The sequence below is a fragment of the Triturus cristatus genome, chromosome 10 (assembly GCF_964204655.1).
Source record: "Triturus cristatus chromosome 10, aTriCri1.1, whole genome shotgun sequence".
NCBI lineage: Eukaryota > Metazoa > Chordata > Amphibia > Caudata > Salamandridae > Triturus > Triturus cristatus.
Genome location: NC_140593.1, coordinates 427,692,357 through 427,715,496, shown reverse-complemented (window position 1 = coordinate 427,715,496; position 23,140 = coordinate 427,692,357). Strand labels below are relative to the sequence as shown.

The 23,140-nt window shown below is 44.3% G+C and overlaps 1 protein-coding gene across 2 annotated transcripts in view; it reads left to right on the top strand.

The window, feature by feature from the left end:
• The window catches only part of MKX (mohawk homeobox), a 239,742-nt gene that overhangs the window by 45,990 nt on the left and 170,612 nt on the right, over positions 1–23,140 (top strand). For both annotated transcript variants that reach the window (XM_085631768.1, XM_085631769.1), the window contains exon 4: positions 11,453–11,606. In XM_085631768.1, coding sequence (XP_085487894.1) covers positions 11,453–11,606 — 154 coding nt within the window. The remainder of the gene's footprint in view (positions 1–11,452; positions 11,607–23,140) is intronic.

Sequence of the window (23,140 nt, the reverse complement as noted above, 5' to 3'; positions counted from 1 at the left end):
GTGACTAGGCCTCATTATACGAGGAAGTTCCAAATAATGAAGCATGCCACCTAGGGTGGATAAGGGAAACCATCCTATAAAAGGGACACCCTTTTGGTGGGTAGGCTTTCAGTGAGGCTTTCTGTACACATAGACCTAGGGTTCTATGTTTGTCATTTGAATTAGGGGAGTCAACCCTTGGTGGTCTTTAAATCTCCTCTAACCTTACGTTGTGATATCATTATTTTGTAGGAACTCCACACAGTTAATTGAGCTGGGGGTGAGACTGATATTGAGGGGACCCTAGCAAAGAAATTCTCCATCCAAAATGGACCGAGATGGGGTTGTGTTTAGGCCCCAATATTGTTCCCCTACTTTTAAGAAGATCTGCTGTCTGTTTTAATAAAACTCCTTCTTTAGTCCAAAGATGGGTAGTAATCATGTTCCATGCCTGCTTTACGTGGACAATTTAGTATTTAATTAGGTGTGGGTCTCGGGTTTTGTGCTCCAGCCCTCCCCTGAGCTGAGTTTTTATTTTATGGGTGTGATTGTTGGTTAAAATAACCTTACCTTCAGTTGATATGTTCCACACCCCTTGAACAGCCATATGTTCGAGGCATATGAGCTGCAGATCACACACTGAGGATAAGATCGCCATCTGGTGTTGGGCTCGGATGATTGCAGGTTGTTATTGTCTTCGGAAGAAGCTTTGGTCACGAGGTTGGTGACTCCTCCCCTGGACAACAGTGCGCATGGGCATCCACTCCATCGTCAGATTGTTTTTTTCCGCCATTGGGTTCGGATGAACTTTTTTCCGCTCCAGCAGAAAACTTCTAGCAATCGATTTAACTCTTTAATCTTCATTCCATCAACGTCGAAATCAACTCGGACCGGTTCCGGAAGCGGCTGATGGACAGGACACCCTTCAAAAAATGCCCCCAGTGTGGAGCGAAGTTCCCCCACAGTGACCACCACGAGGTTTGTAACCTCTGCCTGTCGCCGGAACACAACGAGTCCACCTGTCCAGCTTGTGCCGCTTTCCGTTCGAAGAAGACCCTCCGGGACCGAAGAGCTCGACGCCATATTATGGCCAAACCAGCTCCAGAACCGGAGGACATCTTTGCTCAAGATGTTCCCGAAGATGACACCGAAGATCTCGAGATCGTGTCCGAGGCCGACGATTCCGATGACCTCATCACTCCAGGGCAGCGTGTGAGTACCACCCCCCCTGCCCCTGCCCCATCCAAAAAAGCATTGGTCAAGACTCCGCCAGCTGGGCTCAGTCGCGACCGAAAATCCTCTTCAGAAGCCCCGCCCTCGGGCCCGGCTCCGAAGACATCTAAGCCTGTAGGTGGCTCGGGCTCGAGCAAACCTCATCTGATTGTGCCTTTAACACCCTCGGCACCGAAAAAACCACTATCGGCACCGAAACAGGCTTCAAGACCGAAATCTCCTTCGGCACCGAAACGTTCCTCGGCACCGAAGTCTCCACCGGCGCCGAAACGTTCTTCAACATCGATGCCTAAAAGTCCCTCGGCACCGAAGCTATCGGCACCGAAACATACATCGGCACCGAAAACCCCATCGGCTCCGAAAAATCCATCGGACCCGAAACATCCTTCGGCACCGAAAACATCATCGGCACCGAAAACTACGTCCACACCGAAAAAAGCTCATAAAGACCCGAAGCGGCCGTCGCCGCCACCACCTTCGGAACCAGATTAACTTTTTCGGCCAGATCCTACTCAAAAGCGGATCTACATCAATCCCGACACTGGACATGTGACTGCCGTCCCATATAAAAAGCGGAAGCTGGACATTACACCTCCTCCAGCTCCCATACGGAAAAAGGACTGTGCCACTTCACCACTTCGTCCTTCCTCTCCTGTATTACCTCCTAACCCGTCCCCCCCCTCCTCCTTCTCTTTCTCCTTTACCTTTACCTTTACCTTTACCTTTACCTTTACCTTTACCATCTCCCTATCATTCACCTCCTCCACAGGATGATAATGATGACTTAGGGGGAGGGGCGGACCCTGATTTATTTAATGATCCTGTTGATCCAAACGACCCGTTTACATTTCCAGACACAGCACCAGTAGATGACTGGTCTTATCCAATGCCTGACATGCCTGACCCCACTACCTACCCCTCCAAGCCCTCCCCTCCTGATGACAATTTGGGGTTTGGCCAACTAATAAATAGGGCAGCAACATTCCATGGTGTCACTATGCACACGGACCCCCTTGAAGAGGATTTTCTCCTCGATACTTTTGAGCAGTCACAAAAAACTGTTCACATTCTTCCCATGATTAAAGGGGTTATAAAGCATGCCACTGAGGTCTTTAAAGACCCTGTTCGAGCGAGGGTTCTCAACCCCCGCATCGAAAAAAAGTACCGACCAGCCCCGCAGGACCCTGCATACATTAAAGCCCAGCTCCCTTTAGACTCCTTGGTCGTATCAAATGCCAGGAAGCGCGTTAACTCACAGACAACTGGAGAAACGCCCCCCCCAGACAAGGAGTCTAAGCTTTTGGAGGCCTTAGGCGACTCCTACAATTCCTACCTGTCTGGACTTCCATCACCACAGACAGATGGGTAAGACAAATTATCCAGTCTGGCTACTGCCTAGAACTCATACAATCCCCCCCAAACATACCACCCAAACAACGTCCAATGTCCTCACATCATCTCTCTCTCCTCAAACAAAAAGTTCAATCCCTGTTACAAAAACATGCGATAGAACCAGTCCCTCTTCAACATCAGGGAACAGGGGTGTATTCTCTATACTTCCTCATTCCCAAAAAGGACAAAACATTACGGCCCATACTGGATCTCAGACTGCTAAACCAGTATATACATTCAGATCATTTTCATATGACCACCCTCCAACAAGTCCTCCCACTGTTACAACAGGGAGACTTCCTTGCCACATTGGACCTCAAGGACGCATACTTTCACATCCCTATGCATCCCGCTCACAGAAAATATCTATGATTTGTGGTAGATGGGCAACACTATCAATTCACAGTTCTCCCATTCGGAGTAACAACAGCACCCAGAGTGTTCACCAAGTGCTTAGCAGTCGTGGCAGTGCACCTCAGAAGACAACAGATCCATGTCTTCCCCTATCTGGACGATTGGCTCATAAAAGCCAATACTCACCAAAAATGCGTTCTCCACACTCATCGCACCATTCAAACTCTCCACAATTTGGGGTTCACTATCAACTACCCCAAATCCCATCTACAACCTTCTCACTTACATCAGTATCTAGGAGCAACCATAGATACATCCAAAGCCATTGCTTATCCCAGCACTGACAGGATAGCCAGTATACAAAATCTCATCTCTCAATTTCAAACTCATCCATCTCTTCCAGCAAGAGTGTTCATGCAGCTCCTAGGCATGATGGCGTCCTGCATCTCCATAGTCCCACACGCACGACTTCAGATGCGTCCCTTACAGGAATGTCTAGCTCAACAGTGGAACCAAGCTCACGGACAACTTACCGATCTGGTGTTGGTGGACAGTCGCTCACTTCGCTCACTGAAATGGTGGAACACCATCAACCTGTCCAAAGGACGACCGTTCTTAGAGCCTCTTCCACAAGTTGTGCTAACTACCGACGCATCTCTCACAGGGTGGGGAGCCCACCTCCTTCACCATACCACTCAGGGCAGATGGACCAGTCAACCGAAACTTCTCCACATCAACCACCTGGAACTCTTAGCAGTGTTCCTAGCACTAAAATCCTTTCAAGTTCACCTAAAGAACAAAACTGTCCTCATACGCACAGACAACATGACGACAATGTATTATATACAGAAACAGGGAGGGACACATTCTCTCCAACTGTCCCAACTGGCACAGCAAATCTGGAGATGGGCAATTCCCCAAAACATCTACCTGTTAGCAGAACAGCTCCCAGGGATCCACAATCAAGTGGCCGACCTCCTAAGTCACCACACACAGCAGATCCACGAATGGGAACTACACCCCAAGGTTCTACTCCCCTTCTTCCAAAAGTGGGGACAACCAGACATAGACCTGTTCGCCACTCCCGAAAACACAAAATGCCCAACCTTCGCCGCCAGGTTTCCACACCCACAGTCGAAGGGCAATGCCCTATGGATGAACTGGTCAGGCAGATTTGCGTACGCTTTTCCGCCTCTCCCACTAGTTCCATTTGTGGTACGCAAACTGAAACAACAGTCACTAACACTAATACTAGTGGCTCCTACTTGGGCACGTCAACCGTGGTTCACCACACTTCTGGAACTATCTTTAGTTCCACATCAAAGGCTACGCCTCTCCCCGGATCTATTAACCCAGAACCATGGAGAAATCAGACACCCAGATCCTCAAACACTGAACCTAGCGATCTGGCTCCTGAGGTCTTAGAGTTCGGTTACCTCAATCTCCCTCCAGACTGTATGAATATCATAAAGGAAGCCAGACGCCCTACTACTAGAGCGTGTTATGCCGCTAAATGGAAACGATTTGCCATCTACTGCGCTAATAATGACATACATCCATTGGATGCTTCCATCCAAAACATCATTTGCTATCTACTACACTTGCAAAGATGCAATCTAGCCTATTCCTCTATACGTTTACACCTAGCAGCCTTGGCAGCCTACTTGCAAAACAGGCAACACCTGTCCCTTTTTAAGTTACCAGCCATCAAAGCGTTTATGGAAGGTCTCAAAAGAATTCTTCCCCCAAGATTACCACCTGCCCCAGTGTGGAATCTCAATGTGGTTCTCACAAGACTCATGGGTCCCCCATTTGAACCAATGCACAAATGTGAATTACAATTCCAAACATGAAAGGTAGCTTTCCTTATCGCAATCACTTCCCTACGCAGAGTAAGTGAAATACAAGCCCTTACACTAGAGGAACCTTTCTTACAACTACACCGTAACAAAGTGGTTCTTAGGACAAACCCTAAATTTCTTCCAAAAGTGATTTCCCCTTTCCACCTTAACCAATCAGTAGAGCTACCAGTCTTTTTCCCAAACCCAGACTCCGTAGCTGAAAGGGCCCTACATACCTTAGATGTCAAAAGAGCCTTGCTTTATTACATCGACAGGACAAAACCTTTTCGAAAGACGAAACAACTCTTTGTTGCTTTCGCACCACCACATAAAGGCAATCCGATCTCCAAATCCGGTATAGCCCGGTGGATAGTTAAATGCATCCAAATATGCTACCTAAAGGCTAAACGTACACTTACAGTTCCCCCTAGGGCGCACTCCACGTGTAAAATAGGGGCTTCTATGGCCTTCTTAGGTAACATTCCCTTAGAAGACATTTGCAAGGCAGCCACGTGGTCTACCACGCATACCTTCACTAAACACTACTGTGTTGACGTGCAGGCCAAACAACAGGCCTCAGTGGGCCAGGCTGTCCTAAAAACTTTATTTCAAGCTGCTGCAACAGATACAGGCGACCACCGCTAAGGGGAAGCACTGCTGTATAATCTATCCTCAGTGTGTGATCTGCAGCTCATATGCCTCGAACGGAATATGCTACTTACCAGTATGCATCTGTTCTTGGCATGTAGAGCTGCAGAGTCACACACGCCCGCCCGCCTCCCCGGGACCTGTATCTGTTCCAGCATCCGTCTTACTTAGACATTACACATGGACATCCTTTCTTTCATTCCTATACACTCCATCTTTTCCCATCATGGCGAAAAAACAATCTGACGATGGAGTGGATGCCCATGCGCACTGTTGTCCAGGGGAGGAGTCACCAACCTCGTGACCAAAGCTTCTTCCGAAGACAACAACAACCTGCAATCATCCGAGCCCAACACCAGATGGCGATCTTATCCTCAGTGTGTGACTCTGCAGCTCTACATGCCAAGAACAGATGCATACTGGTAAGTAGCATATTCCTTTCCAATGTTATTCCTCATCCGTGGTGGCAGACCCTTGAGAAGGCGACTTTTAAATGTGCAGTCTGGGTTCAAGATTGCGGACACTCTTCACATAAGTTTCACAAGCACAAATGTACACCTGCTTTTAAAACAACAGCCGTGACTAGGGAGCAGACTTTGATAAGACGATGGTAGAGCAGGCCTTGAGGGCCAAAGGAGCTTGTGATGCCACGGGACCAATAACAGTCCTGCCGCCTTCCAGCAACCTTGTTCAAAGCAGTTATTCTATAGTGAGCCACAGGTTCTTGCTAGTTTGTGCAGCAGCATTTCAACAAGCCTCCATTCTAAAAATGTGGAGCGAATCTTTTTTGCATCCAATTTTTATCAAGGGTGATCATCTCATTACAGGTTTATCACTCTTCTTGATGTGGATAGAAATATACATTCAAAATATTTCTGACTGAATTAGAAAAAGTAGGTTGAAGATGAGGGCCTTGTAGTTCAATGGACAATATTCCAACAGCGTTGTTTTTGATTCAGCTTAATGTCCACAGCTCTCCAATGCTGTTATATGTGTGCTTTAATTGACTACAGTGCTGCATTTGACAGCGTAGACTGTGGCTTTTTTTGAGAAAATATCTCTTCATGGAACATATCAAGTCCTCGTCTAACAGCAATTAACTTTCTTAAGGAAGGGCTATGGATCCAGATTAAGCTTGCCCATGGCCACCATATTGTAGAACATATTCCAACAAATAAGTGGTCGAAACAGAGGGGCTTGCTGGACATGCATTTCAGTTTCTATACAGCTGACCTTGTAAGGGCTATGCAAAGGACCAGATCGTTTCCACCAAAACTGGGGAAGCCATATATACATATTGTAGAATATGTGGATGACTTTATAGATCCCATTGTATTAGTTATATCTTTGAAGTATTTAGACATGTATAATGAAAAAAGCAGTTTGCTTGTTGATTACAGTAATACAAAGCTCATCGTTTTTGGGAAAGATCAGAAACCCAGTAATACATGGTTTCTGGGAAAGTCTCTGATTTCTCGCACCCCCACTTAGAACTGTCAGGGCCAACCACTCAGTTACACAGGCGCTTCCTCTTCAGCAGCGGCTGGCATGGATTGGGGTGGGGATATAAAAAGAAAAAGAAAAAGAAAAAAAAGTATCTCCTCCCTGCTCTCCCACTCTCCCACTCTCTCCCTCTTCGTCTTAGTCGTTCCGGGGCCAGAACAGGAAGCAGCCAGGCTCCCTCCCCTAAGCCAATCACAATGCTGCAATGTGATCAGAGGCGTAGCTAGAGCTTGTGGTGCCCGGGGCTATCCCTCAGATTGCCGCCCCTTTTGGGGGGGGGGGGGTTGCTGGGGAAAAAGGACGGCAAGCACTTGAAAGAGGACCGAGAGACACGTAGTATCGCTGTTAATAGTTACCTCGACCATGCAAATTACATGCACATACATGACACGGTCCAAGGCTACACAGTTGAATACAGCGGTGACTGGCAGTGACTGGCAGTACAAAAGAGAACACACAGACTGCATGATCTATCTGGGGACTCAGAAAAACCGCATGTGACATCCATCAGAGAGCTGCATGAACAATTACCTGGTAATCCCCTCAACACAATGCAAACATGCACATACATGACACTGTTCAGGGATCCATCATCTACAGCTGACATTAAATGACCATTCATCATGGTCCCCCCATTAAAGCAGTGCACTTTGTGATCTGCATGGTAAATGTTCTTTGCAGCAGGCACATTAACCCTCTGGGCTACCTTTCCAGGAGTCAACCCTTCCACTAGACAAAACTTGGATCTCTCTTTATGAAGAACATTAATCACCAAAGTTATCATGACATTTTTATTGTTTCTGAAAATTGCTGGAGGCCAGGAAGGAGGCAGCAAGTTTTTTTAAAACTATAATATACTTGCAAACACTACGCACCCACCTGAAATAGGTACCCAGTGCGGTCACACCGTTCGCACAACACTACGCACCCACCCGAAATAGGTACCCAGTGCGGTCACACCATTCCCACCGCCCTAACCTGCTCAAGGTTCATGTGACCTCAGTGACAGAGTCACAGTGACTGGATCACTGTTGCTCTAGGGTGTGCTGCTTCGTAGGCCTGCCCGCAAGACTGGAGATGAACTTCAGTATGGATTGTGGTGGACAGGCCTTCAAGGTTAACTCACAATTGACACCACTAGGGTACACCTGCTTGTGCTAAGACATCAAGCCTTCTAAGGTCTAGTGGGGCCTTGTAAGGTCTAGCATGGGAATATGCTCCCTCAGTAGAGTGGTCTGGTGGACTGGTCATGAAGGCTGAACCCAGTTCCCCAGATCCAAATTCGACAGCTCTGGCCATAGTGCCCCCCCCCCACTGAACACTATACTGCCCCCCTAAGAGAAACTCTCACTGCCTTCAGCTACAATCTAATTGTGCCCGCTATAAACACTTGGATGTGGCTCAATTCAAATTATGCACTTGATAAGAGTAATATGGTGCTTAAAAAAAAAAGTTAAAGCAAACACTCATAGGGAATGCAAGATTAAGTAAAGCATGTGAAATGTAATCAGAAACAACATGGTTACCTTAACGATCTCTCACTCACTATTCAGAAATCAGCGAGTGGTTTTACCTGAAAATTTAAGGACATGACTAGAGGGCCCTGAAGGAAACCGTTTCAATGTCCATTGCTTATATCCTTAATAAACGTAAGCAGTATGGTTTAAAAAGACCACATCCATAAACAGAGCAATGGTACGCATTTTGTTTTCTAATCCACCCCTCAACCAGGTATTGCAGTACCTCCAGGAATAGTGCACTTCCCCACCTGGGGACAACAATGCTGTTCAAAGAAAGACGAGAAAACAAAAGTAGCTCTTCACTGCAAAGTCTGTAAAGTGAGGCTGATGTGTTTGGATGTGAATAAAACCAATCTGGCCACTTTGCAACCACTCTGTCTTGCTTTATTTAGTTATGTATTTATTTTTCATATTTAAAACCTTCTATTTCTCTCCATCCCGCTGCACATGGGAATAGAAAAATGTCAGAAAAAGGGCATTTCCCGCATGAGTGTTTTTCTTTTTTGGATCCATTTCACAGGGAAGCAACTAAATGAAAGAAGGAAAGAGGTTGTGAACCGTTTCTTCAAGTTACGGTTTTCAGTAAGTGAGGAGCAAGACAGAAAGAGAGTAAATAATAGGAAGAGAGGGGGGGACAGCTGCCAGCACAAAAAAGAAGAGGACATTGCCCGAGTCCTATTCCTTCTCTGCCCGTCCCCGAACGTCCACGAAAGCAAGCCGAGCATTATCTGAATGCCTTTGTCTGCCCCCAAAATAGTGCCGCCTGGGGCGGACTGTCCCCACCGCCCCGCCCTAGCTACACCACTGAATGTGATCCACGGCGCTCAGCCAGGAAATGGGGGCCTCGGCATGTTCTCCACGCAGGCTGTAATGCAGCCTGCATGGAGAACTTGCGAAGTGCGCTTGACTGTTTGGCCAGCCCGAGCGGGCCGGCCAAACAGTCATTGCGCACTTGGAGTGGGGAAACCACTCCTCCTCTTCTCTGAGAGCAAACCTGCCCCGCTTGCCCCGCAAAGCTGCGCAGCAGGAACAAATGCAATGATAATAACCTCAAGTTATTATCATTTTATTTGTTCTTTCTTTCACTGCTTTGCAGCAGTAGGGCGACGCTCCTCCGCCTTAGCGGAGGAGCTGATACTGCTCCTCTTATCAACAAACTAAAAAGTGATGGAAATAATACTTGAATTAATTGCAGCTACTGCTTGGGCCACATTCCAGTGTATAATTTTTTGCCCACTTCCACACTAAAAAAGTGTCCACTGTCATGCTGTAGTCAGAGACCAGTCATATTCAAATCAGTATTGGCCCTGCTCCAGATGGAACAGTCCAGTTCGAACTGCTTGGCCAGGTCTCTTGCAGACTGGAACATTGGTAATTTGGGGTAGAAGTCACTACCACAGCTGTTCATTCGGTGCCCAAAGTACTGCCCCTGCTACTATTTTCTCATGGGGCATACATGCAGTGACAGGTACAACATGTTAATGGGGGAACCCTGATTAAACTGTGAAATTAACACACCTTTTCCTTCCCTAAGCCTTTCATCATTGAAAAGGAGTCTGTTGAGCGTCTGAGGGAGGGAAAGTGGCCTTGTGATGTCCTCAAAATGTGTGTGATAACACTTCTGGCACTCATTGGGCCCTATTACGAGTCTGGCGGTCCGAGGACCGCCTGACTCATGGTGATGCACTGGCGGTCTGACTGTCCAGTTACGACTTCGGCAGTCGACCCGCCAGGGAACCGCCACAGTATGCTTTGCAGGACCACCAATAATATTATGCGTTTCCTCTCCACCAGGATTTACATGGTGGTTCTTCCTCCATGTAAACCTTGAAGGAGAGGAAACGAAGGGGGACCTAAGGGCGCCCCTTTGCCTTAATCACAAATGCATGCACACAGGGGGACATAACATGTGCCCCCCTGTGACTTTCAAGTCCATGCCTGGCAGGAACCTTGTAGTGCGGTCCCATTGCGGTGCCTTTTTTAATTGCGCAGCCACCTTTAAATGAGGCATCACCATGGGACCGCCACTCCGCCCGCTTGCCAGACTACTTGTAAAATGTAATATGGTGGGCGGACAGGGCAATCTTTGGCTGAGCAGTGGTGCAGTGGTTTTCACGGTCGTGCCACTACTCAGCTGAAAAATCGGATTTGGTCCCTTAGTATTTTGGTCAATGAGCATCTGTGATGAAGAGAAGCATCTAAATTTTGAGATATGTGACTTATCTTTCTCTTCCCTTAAACTTAGATGGAGGTCTTACATCTTACAAAAAGTGCAGTAACACATTTTTTCATGATGATTTATTGTTAAATAACAGATGAACAACAAATATGTCTATAAACATTTTAGTACATAGTACAGTTCTCTCTTGCACAGGGGAGCCTGACACCCATCGTAGCATTAGTGCTAATTATTATTACATTCATTCAACCTTTTGGCATTGTGTTTCATTTTGCTACTTATTTTCCTTAGTTCAGTGAGCTTTAAAGTTTTCATGCTACTGTTTTGACTTATCTTAGCTAAGATTTTTTTTGCGTTTGAGCACATGCCCCTAAAAATAAAAGATGTACACAGAACCAGTAGGTAGTACCTTAATATTTATCATGGTTGTGTAGCAGCTACGGGAGGATAACATGCATTGCATAATGTGAAAATATAGAGATGCAACAGGAAAGGTATATTGTTAATCACAATGGGACATTGCCAAAGGTGATGTGCTTAACTTTAAATTTATAATATCCATTGACATTTTGAATATAAACATTTGAGAAGGTAAGAAACTAACATTCAAGGGAGATCCTCATTTCGATTTTGCACTGAGATCCTGAAATTAAATTACACTAAAGAAGTACATGTTGGGGAGCCATTTTCGAGTTAAAATTACTGATATGAATTATTTGATAATCTGGACATAGAAAGAAGTCATGTTCTCAAATATATGAACTCTTTGAAGATTAATTACAATTATCTGTTTTATTATTCAGGTTTCCAACTGGTTTGCCAATGCAAGACGTCGCCTTAAGAATACTGTCAGGCAACCAGATCTGAGCTGGGCTTTGCGGATAAAGTTGTACAACAAATATGTTCAGGGCAATGCTGAGAGGCTAAGTGTTAGCAGCGAAGATTCATGCTCTGAAGGTATGGTCACATACATGTTCGGATTTACTCTTTTTCCCTTTCTGTCAATATCACCTGCAGGATCAGACTAGTTCTCAAGCACGTATTTGCTATTTTTACCCTCTTTACAATCTAGCTAAAGTAATACAATGACATGCAGTGTTTGTATCCTACATTAACTGCTAGGATATGAACACAACAGTCTTTTTTTACCTAATTTTTAATTTACCTATTTCGGTTCGCTGATATGCCATGTTAGTAAAATGCTACATGGTGAGCGAACATAATGAACTTCAATAAGAAGATGGCAAGTTGTAAGAAAATATCTTGAAATTTCATGCAGTGGTTTCCCATACCCCATCTCATCAACCTAGCAATGTATTAAGTTACAACTATACTCTTTTTTTTTTCTATATCCGTTATTTTTTGTTTTCTTTATTCCCTAATTGTAGAGAGTTAGGAGAACGTTGAAACAGTCTCCATCACAAATTTACTACACTGATTTGCATAGATTAACATTTTTTTAGATAGCTTTCAAAATCCTTAGGATTACTTCTTGACATATACACAATCTGCAGATGTCTGTGTGTATCCCTCGACCAACTAGACATACCCCTGCACTTTGTTTGCAGAATGGATGATCTTTGAGTAAATTCTGGGTTCTGCAGTTAGGCAACAAACTCTCACTTTTTTTCTAGGGATCGTATTTTACTCTGTAGAGGAACCTCAGCTCCCAATGCTCTCATGGAGCATGGGGGTGCTGTGTTTCTTTTCCCACACTGTAAATGGTTGTTTTCTGCAGTAGATTAGTGTGTAGTGCCTGTATGGTAAAATACCATGCTACAGGTTTGCGAAAACACACAAATATGAGTTTCTGGGTGCCGTTTGGGTTTTACATAGCCAACATTATCACACCCCTTTTCCAGCTTCTGTACCTAAACTTAGTACTGTGGACACTCTTTAATGAAGGACACTGTCCACTAATGTAATTGTGAAGAATTGTTCCTTGAATTATGCCTTTCCTCTTTCACTCCATTCACAATCCTGGTCTGGACAGTAACAAGTTAATTATTCGGTAGTTTTGTCAAACACACTTTAAGGGTGAGTTAATTCTTTGGGCTACATCCTAAAAGTAAGTATCATTATCATGGAACAGGGAAAAATGATTTTCCAGAGCTGGTTTCTAGTCCAAATCATGCACAACTGGATAGCAAAAAACACATTCACATCACATTTGGTGGAAATTTAGGTGAACTATTTCAACTGTGTCTGTGATCTTATTTCAAATTACATTTGAAAGGGGCTTGCCTTACAGTACTTGATAAGAACTGAATTATCATTCATGATTTAGGAAAAATGAGCAAAGAGATTATAAGTCACATTGTTGCCATTGAACGAATATTGGACACTCCATCACTGATTAAAGGCAATGTTACTTGTTCCACAATATTTTTGCGGGGTGAGTGAGAGGGTGATTGTGGCGAAGCACCTACCGGGTTAGGCCTTGTCAATTTTCAAGTACACTATGGCCTACGCAATTACTGGATGGTGAGATCTCACTATTTTTTCTGTTGGTGCGCTTGGTGCTTGAAACTGATTATAGTGATGATCTCTGTTTTTCAAACCATACACAAACAGCAGATGGACTCACTACAGTCATTCATACTAAATAGTGAGTATCAAGTCATTCCCTTATCTGGCACACTCATCAATCATACATAATACTCATTCACTTAACATCCCACTCTGAGTCAGAACGGGCAGGTGTGAGTGCGTGATTTTGTGGGAATGCTTGTGTAGTGAGTTTGTTGGTGTATTATTGATTTACTTGTGTGTGTGTGTCTGTTTTTGAGTATGTATGTGTGTGGCTGAGCAGATGCATGTACAGTATTTCTGTTTGTATGCATATTATGATGCATACATATGAACTATTTCCATAGGGTGCAGGGTCAGTATTGAGTTGTGTGTCAGGCTCTATGTAGAGCAGCACACTGGGTGAAAAACAATGGTCTGGAATGCTACCAAGAGACATTTGGAGTGGTTTAGACTATTTGCAAGCATTCTTTCCATCACCCTTTATGTGTTCAATGTTATGCCCTAAATGGCCAGGCATTTGACCAGACTTGGATCCCTTGCTCACTGTGCAACGAGATCCAAGCTGCCCGTCCGTGATGGGATTTTATCAGGCAAAAACAGTCTGGGGTTGCATGTTGTACCATTCTGGAGGGGACATCATCTGGCAGTTCTGCATGGACTGTTCCCAGGATGTGCAGGGTCAGGACTAATTTGCATAAGGTGGACCTCTGTCAAGGGTAGTACAGTGGGTGAAAAGCAACGGGTTGGAATGCTACCCAAAATTATTTCAGTTTGTTTAGAAAATTTGCATCAATCTCATAACCTTTTGTCTGTGTGACACACATATATCAACATTTAATTCTTTGCTTTGTCCCTTGGAATCAGTTAGTTTGGCTTGACCCTTGATTCGGAACCGTTGTGGGTTCCGAGGCCATGGTCAGGAGAGCAGGAGGAGCACAGGAGCTTCAGGCCAGCCAGCCAAAGCAAATATCGCTGCAGGAGCCTATGAGAGAGGAGACAAACTTATCTCAGCCCCTCTAGAGGCGTCAGATAGGGCCCAATAAGCTTGGCAATTCTCAGCAGTGCTTGTGTGGCCAACATCAAAGGTGGGCAGCACATGCAGCTAAGTGCAGGCCTTAGATTGGGGTCCAAAGATATTGGATGGGACCCGAAAAGGCAATGGCCCTTAGCCACTGTCTGGGAGGTCGGGAACGGCAGTTTCTGCTAGTCAATCAGAGTCTCCCCCGAGTGGCTCCGCATGGTGTGGTCGGCGCAGTCTGTTGTAGGCACCAGGGGGTGGCAGGTCAATCCCCTACAAAATTGAATACAAGCCCATTAGTTCAAGGGACCGTAGATAGATCAAACTAGAGGATGGGGTTTGCAGGGCCCCTTTGTTGTAGTCTGCAATGTGGCATACACTAAGGACACTCCCAGGCCTCAGCCAAGTGGCCCACGGCATCCAGGGGATCTGCTCAGAGAGATGCTCATGAAGCTGGGCCTTAGCTGAGCAGCATGGTATGGGAGTTGTACAGTGTCAGCAGATACTCACCAGAAGACTCACCTGGTGTCTTGTCCACTGTGTCCTGTGGTAAGGCACTCAACGGTGGCAGGTCCAGCAGATTCGGGCAGAAGAGTCCTCTTGTGTGGTCAGAGAGGGGATTACCGATTTCATTCGGCTCCCAACGTTGTCTGAGAGGCTCTCGCTGCCTCGTCAGCCACCCAGAGATGTCACACCCACCATCTTGTTTTTGTTTTAGGAAAACAATGGCACATCTTGGCACGACCTGAGCTCCCCTTGCGGTTACCCACAAGGCCATATCATTGAATCAAGGTCGTCTGTCCATGATCGAAAAGGGGTGCTACGACATCAGAACAAAAAGCAGACCAGCCCAAGCTGGTTGTGGTCCCATCAGCATTATGGATTTAGGTAGTTCCACTGGCCAGATCGGGAGCTCAGAGCAGAGTATACATCATCTTGGCCTACCATGCCACACCCCCAAGTATTTAATACTTTATAACTCATTTTGTCTTTGCATTTACACCCACTCAACCTGGCGATAAGTCACTGTATTAAAACACGAGATCAGGGAATGACATAATGCCTATTCTAAGGCACACCAATCCCTGAAATAAATATAAAATTAGGGAACACACCCCTGAGTGTCCTTCCAACTATTCAAAATCCTAGGTGTGTAGCCTAGCTGACCACATTTAACGATTGGCTGTTCAGATGCATAATGATCCAGACATATGGATTGATCTACGGGAACTGACAGAACCCTTCATGCTCCAGGCACTGTGTGAAGGATCGTATCCACCATCCCTACCTCTGGCTACCAAGATGGTCTTATAATATCGGAGTAAGACACTTAACTGGTCAGGATGGGATGAGTTGGTCACCCAGGACACACCTCTTTGGCATGGGATATGGTTGACATAGGTCGATGATCTGTGTGTATTCTCATACTGGGAAAACATTGGTGTTACAAGAGCAGGCTACAGATGGGATTGCTACCGTAATAAATCCTTCCTAGAACTGTCCGATTGATTCAACCTGCATAAAACTAAATGTTATGAATATCTTCAGTTGATACAAGCATTGAATAGTCACAGAAAGGTACTGGTGAGCATTCTATAATACAGCCATCTAGAAGCAAATTTAACAATGGGTCAGTTGGAAGAGAACAACATTTACAGATGTCCTGCTGCTTTTTAAGTAATACTTCTGGGAGGAAGACTGAAAGAAGACGAGCATCTGACACAGAGTCTACCCCTAGATGAAGGTGGCTGTCAAGAAGTTAAAATGGCCACACATACACTCACAATCTCATCAAAGCTTAGACTCAATCAATTCAATTATATCCCCAGCGTATACTTCACGCCTGCACACCTCTGGAAAAGGGACATAATCAGTTCCCCACAACCCCTCAGATGACACACTGTGATAGGAAGATTTCTTTCATGTGACCTGGTCATGTTATATGATCTAGAAATATTGTGGCTTCATAATCCCATATCCTGACTAAAATACTCCAGCTTCCAATCACCCTGTCTCCCAAACTGGCATTGTTGTTTATGATTGAAGGGAAAGTTTTCCCAAGCAGTGCTAGGTTGGTCTCTGATTGAGTTAGGCTTTCTGTAAGCCGAAGAAGGTATTTGAAAATATTGTTGGTTGAAGACATTTCTAGGTAAAGTGCAGGTTTTTATACCTTATTAATTACTATAATTTATCAGTCTCAAAAGTCAGGTAGAAGTCTCAAATTTAACTGAAAGTTTGAACAAAATATACATATCTATATTTTTTTTAAATATAAGCCAGAGAGTACTGAGTGGGGCTTTTTATTACATAGTGGACAATAGTACAGAGTTGTATCAAACCTCAGAATTTGAAAATCAATTACATTACGTCTAACATGAGGCAAATGGGTTCAATTCTGTTCAAGTAAATTATTTATTTCCAAACTGAAATAGTTACTGCAGTGTTTGATGTGCATCAAATGTGAATTGTGGTTCCTGGACACATATAATGTTGACCATGGGTCCTGGAGACATCAGAAACATTTGGAAGATGAAGTCAAAAAGAATAATGCATCAATCACGAATAAACAGTGTACTATTCACTAAAGTCTGCTAACTCTGGTTTTTTAAATGAAAACTGACAATTTGGCCTGGCTGTGTGATTTTGTTGTGTCAGGGGTAAACCTTGTGAAATATAGGATTTCAGCTCGTATGTTTTGCGCTTAATATATATTAAAATGCCTACAGTTTTATGGTTTAGTATTCTTATGACTCAAATTATCACATTACATGAAAATACGGATTTGACATTCAGCATTTTAGTTGCATTGGCCTATTAAAAAGAGATTAACAAAAAATCTACTGTAGTAGCTAGACTAGCTCGCAGTAACATCAAATGTAACTCAATGAAGAAAGTTTGTGCCAAGTACGAACAAGCTTCTCTCTTGAAATTCTTGTAAAATTATTATGTTTCCACTTCCATTATATAGTAATTTAAAAGGTTTGCTGAGATGAATCTATATTGGTCATGTGCTGTAGCACTGGAAATTACTGTGGTCCTCAGGCAAATACCTTCAACTATAGGAATTAAAAAATTAAAACATTTCTCTGATGGGGACATTAACATTTTTATGAAGCTGGTTGAAGAAGATGATGAGTTCCTTTTCACACAGTTTTCTGTGTTAAAGGGCCGTGGAATAGGTGTTGCTGGGTGCATTCCCAGCAATATACATGGCTTTTTGACACTGCCCCAGATTTATCAGAAATCGTAACTCTGAGGCAGCGCCAAAAACTTACACCTCCCCAGGAAAAAAACCTCTAGTGATTCTTTTTTGTGCAGGAATGTTTCTCTTCCTGCACAAAAAATATCATTCCCACAATGCAGGCACTCTAGCACCATGGTGCAAAGGTGCCTGCTCTGGCGCACTGGAGTCAGTGTGCGCCAGTGCAGGGGAAAAGGACAGGAATGCGCCGTATCTGATAGAAACGGCGTATTCCTGTCCTTTTCTTTTGCCGTAGGGCAGCACAGCAGGAAAGCCTTCAATATAAATTTTTTAAACAAGATAATTTAACTTAAGCATTTTAAATACACAACCAATACTCGATACTCATACACATTTCTTTTACTATAAAATTAAATAAAATGTATTATAAAAACACACTAACCAAAACTCCTAACCTATATATACATACTTAAATATTAAAATATTTTTAAAATATCTTTAATTACTATTAATAATTAATACATATGTGAAACAGTTACTACTATTTCTAAACTTTAAACCATAAAATGAGCAATACACAAATAATCCAAACTAAAAAATCATAGAATATAAAAATTATTGTATATTTCAAAAAAGTTAAATAAAATTACAATTTTAAAGCAATACACATTAAAGTATTTCTATAATTTAAAACAATTTTTGCCAAAAGTATACAATTTTAAAATGTTACATACAAATATTTCTAAATATTTTACTTTATGTTAGATATTTTAACATTTTAAACTATTTTTTTAACGTATATCTTAATTAATATGAAATAAAATGTATTAAAATTATGAATGTAACAAAATGTATTTGCATAGTCAAAATCATTATGTTGCATACCTACAAAATTATTAAAAAAAGAATCTAATATAAACTATTTTAAAAAAAATCTAAATCTCCCGACCATTAGTCTCCTAAAAAAAAACACTATCCATCTACTAAAAAAAGTATTAATCAATTATTTATATACATGAATCCAACTAAGAATATTAATTTTAACGATCTTACCAAAAACTCCTCTAAAAATATTAAACAGATACAATCAAACACACTACAATAATTAACATACTAATTAACACTTACAAATGATATTACAGGCATATTATCTACATCGATGTTTACAAAAATATTAAAAACAACACTAAAAATTATGAGCTTGATTACGAGTCTGGTGGTCTTGCGACTGCCAGACTCATGTAGGCGGTCCTCCATCCTCTCTATTACGACTGTCAAAGTTGTAGGGATGGTGGACCACCAGCTGCGCCAGGAAACAGTTGTTCCCTGGCAGTGGCGCAGGAGCGCCACAACACAATTTGCTGAGCGGGGACTGGCGCTGTCCCACTCAGCATATTACGAGTTCCTGGACCACCAGCCTTTTCATGGCTGAGCCCTGCCATGCAAAAGCTGGCTATGTTGTAACAAAGGGGGGCCTACATATCCCCACATGTCCCCCCCCCACCATAGGGATACATTCAGGGAGTCACAACATGTATTCCCACAACGTTCCATGTCGTGCAGGAACTTTTTTTGCCGTTCCCATTGCGGTGCCTGTTGTCCAGCCACCGCCATGGGAAAGGCAAAGGACCGCTGACCGTATCACGAATTGAACTTGTGTAACACACAAGTTCAACTTGTGATGCGGTCGGTGGTTCTTGCGTGGGTTTGGTGCAGCTGTGCCTGAGGCAAGCTCAAAATCAATCTAAATCAAACTCAAAATCAGGCCCTCTATTTTTACTTTCGATATTCTTTACACAAATTTTTTTATCACAATATTCTTTTTCCTACATTGTGTCAAAACACCACAACTGGACATACTTACATATTTCCTGGATGACTGAGAGTGATCTAACAATACCTCCGAGGAGGCAAATTAGGCACTCGCACCAACACATCATAATGAACTCATTAGCTACACCAGTAAAAATCTTTATTGCAAGCACACACATTACACTGATTAATGCACCGATTCTCAGCTGCAAGTCTGTCCTAATGAGGATGCTGAGGTTTACCTTGATGTAGGACAGGGTCTTCAAACATTTCTGTAATAAGAGCTACTTGCATTCAATGAAAATCATCTTATATTATTTAAGATGTAGTAGTAATCACATCAGACAGGATTACATTAGAGGTCACCATACAGAAGATCCCTAGCAGTGATCATCTTCGTGTTGTAGGCACGGTTGCCGGCAATAATGCAAAAAATGCTTTGCCACTGTGGAATAGCTCTACACGCCTAATACATAACAGCCATAGCTGCAATGCTCTTAGCTACACGTTAATAATAGTCTACCCAACACAGTTGGATTTTTGTCATTCATATATCATCTTTAATTTGGAAGTAAAATAATTTTTCCTTGAGCATCAGCTTATACATTTTGAAATTACACAGATTTATGTTTCAAATGCACGCTTTTCAATTTTGGTAAACCTGTATTAATTTATTTCAGTGAAGGCCTCGAACTTAGTTCTATGGGCTGCACACGGGAGAGCTACTTCCTGGGCAGAGTGGTACACAGCAGTTATCACTTTTACAAATGCCAAAAGATCGAATATCCAGTATGATTACAATAACAGTAAATAGAAAAATGAAAGCTGAGTATGTGTAATCAAAGAGTTCGGTTTGCATGTCGCCATGCGCCAATTTTACTTTTTTGCTACATCTATGTATTTTACAACTCTTGGGTGCTCCCCCTCCTTCCTGGACGCTACGCTGCTGATCGGGGGCAGGCTGCAGAACCCTACACCCACGGGACTGCGAGGACCACGGAGCACTGCGCTCCTTGATTGTGCTCACCTGGCTCCTCTTCCCGCCTTGGATTCATCTTTGCACGCAGCACCTCGCGGCCCCCGCTGCGCGGGAGCCGCTCGCCGGCCTGAACCTTTAAATCTCGGCTGGTGTTCATCGTGTGTGCGACTCTTGGGTGCTCCCCCTCCTTCCTGGACGCTACGCTGCTGATCGGGGGCAGGCTGCAGAACCCTACACCCACGGGACTGCGAGGACCACGGAGCACTGCGCTCCTTGATTGTGCTCACCTGGCTCCTCTTCCCGCTCACGCCCTTGACTCCGCCCCTACCTTAAAATCGAACCAGGCCTAGCGCGCTAGCGGTACGCGCGCGGGACGCAGCCCGGGGCGAAGACCGGGCAAAGAGCGGGCCGTTTGTGGCCGTTCGTGGTCGGCCGTGGACGGGACGGGTCTATATCCCTGGTGGCGACACTGCCTACTCCATACTCCATACGAACAGTTGTGCCAGTGAGATTCACTTATATTAGTGGATTGTTAGACAATTGCACCAGTTGTTGGTATTTGTTTTTCATTGCCTACCAATTGTCTCTAGGCTCTCTCCTTCGTTTTCTATTTCTGGCCATTCTTTTTGATTTGTGTGCTGTTTGTCCCAAAAAATGTCATCTCTTAGGTCTGGTAGAAAATTCACGCAGGATAGTTCTATGGGCCGTGTTACGGGGACCCTTGATAATTTTATCACGAGAGCAACCAGGGTCCTCGAGCAGGAAATTATTTTGACAGAAAAACGACTGTCCTTAGAAATTTCTTCCAAGAGGTCGTCTCTTGGGAATATTATGGAAGTTACTTCCCATGATTCCAGGCCGCCTCAAACACTAATCCACCAATCAGGTAATAACGAGCTCGGGTCAGTGGCCCCTCAAACCCTGAGTTCGCTGGATGGTTCATCTGTCATCGCCGGTACTTCTGAACCTTGTGGCCAGTCCTTAAATACTAGTGTTACCCACCCGCTGCCCATCAACAAGCAGCCTGGTACTGAGACTTTATCTCGGGGTGGCAAACCACTGCTGACTAATAGGAAAAGGAAATGTGGTGGAGTGCATCCCAGGGGTAAACGTGCTAAAGTGTCCAAGACGTCCAATGATGGGTGTTTTACTCCATCTCACACCCCTCTGCTCCCCGGACATCTTGAACCCTTAGAGCAACTACTCAAATCTTTTTTTCTACCCCTCTATGAAAGAGTTAATCGTCTTTCTACCTCACTTGAGAAGTTAGAGAGTTTGGTGTTGTCTAATTCGTCCCAAATGGAGAAGATCATGGTATCTCAATCCGTCCCCACGACATCATTAACTCCCGATATCGCTCTCGATGTCGGGGTCGCTTTTAGGGGTGCCACCCCTCAGGTTAGTGCATCTTCCATCTTACCTGTTTCTAATACACTTGTTGCGGACGCTTCCCATATTCCATCTACTATAGCCACGTCTGTTGACCCACCCCGTAATGTTCCTCCCAATCTAAGTAACTCTGCAACCGGCCATCCAAACACCGACGACGGCAGTCGTTTTCACAAATTTCCTTGTATAAATCTCCCCCCAGAGTCGAAACCATATACAGTCGTCATGGCGGGTGTCCCTAGGCTTTTGCAGGTTAAAACAGAATCCCATAATGAATTGAAGAACAAAGTAATCTATTGGCTAAATCGTCACAGACCACTTCCGGCCAGACTCTGTGCCGAAATCCTCACTGTCCGTAGGGTGTGTTGGTTGGGCAAGGGGGCCAAAGGTGTGGAGGGCGATTGTGTGATTATTAATTTTCGGGATCCTAAGGTAGTGTCCCACATATGTTCCTACTCCAACTCCACGATCAACACTGGTATAATCACTTTGGATTTGTCGCACTTTTTCCCCCTAGGTCAGTGTGATTTCTCTGATGATCTGGCTTCTGGCTGGGATAGGGTCAATAGGGGTTCTTCTCGCCACCCAGGTCCAGACTTCCACCTCCCATTGTTCAACTCTTTCGCCCCCTTGAACAACCTGGATGGGGTTGATTGACCACTCACAAACTGGCACACCCAGGGCAGTGTGTTTAAGGACTCTGTTGACTCAGCTTTTCCTGGGTTTGCCAGTTGGGGTGGGCCTAGGAGGGTTTCTTTGGGGCCGGGTACTTTGCCTTTGAATTCTGTGTACGATCCCGTCACTGCCCCAGCTAGTAACTTGGCTCTTCACCCTCTTGCTTTGGTATGTCATGAAAATCTCTCACCCCCCAGTTGTATATCTGGTAACACTCAAAGAATTGAGCGGACACCTTGTGTGGATGTGGCGCCTATTGCCATCCCACAAACTTTGTCCGTTGTTTCCTGTGATTTAGCGATTGCTAGTATGACATCAGATATTAGTGTTTCCAACTTAGTAGCCCCTCGGTCCCCACCATCTTTGTTACCACTCGATTCTTCTAGCTCCCCCCTCCTTACCCTGGTCTCTTGGAACATCGCCGGTCTCCGCAGCAAAATCTCTACGGAAGATTGGTTGGTTTGGGCATCCTCCCACGATATCCTTGCTTTTCAGGAAACTTGGGCTGTGGATCCCATCTATTTTCCTGGGTATGTGAATTTTCATAAAGGGGCTTCCAGTGGTACTAGGGGTCGTCCTTCGGGGTCACTTTGCATATGGGTCAGGCAAACCCTTAGGTTTACCTTATCCGAATTGGCTATTGACAACCCCGATATATTGATTGTCTCCCTGCAACACAATAATGACCCCAAAATTTTGCTTATTAATATATACAATAGGGGCTTACCGGGTGGGCGTGGTTCAAACACCTTTTCACAATTGGACGGGTTTTTGGATACTGTCGACCCAAGTTTAAATGTGGTGATAGTGGGTGACTTTAATTGTTGTTTTGAGCCAATGCACCCCGCTTGTGAATCCCTTACTCTGGAGGTGGATACCATCCT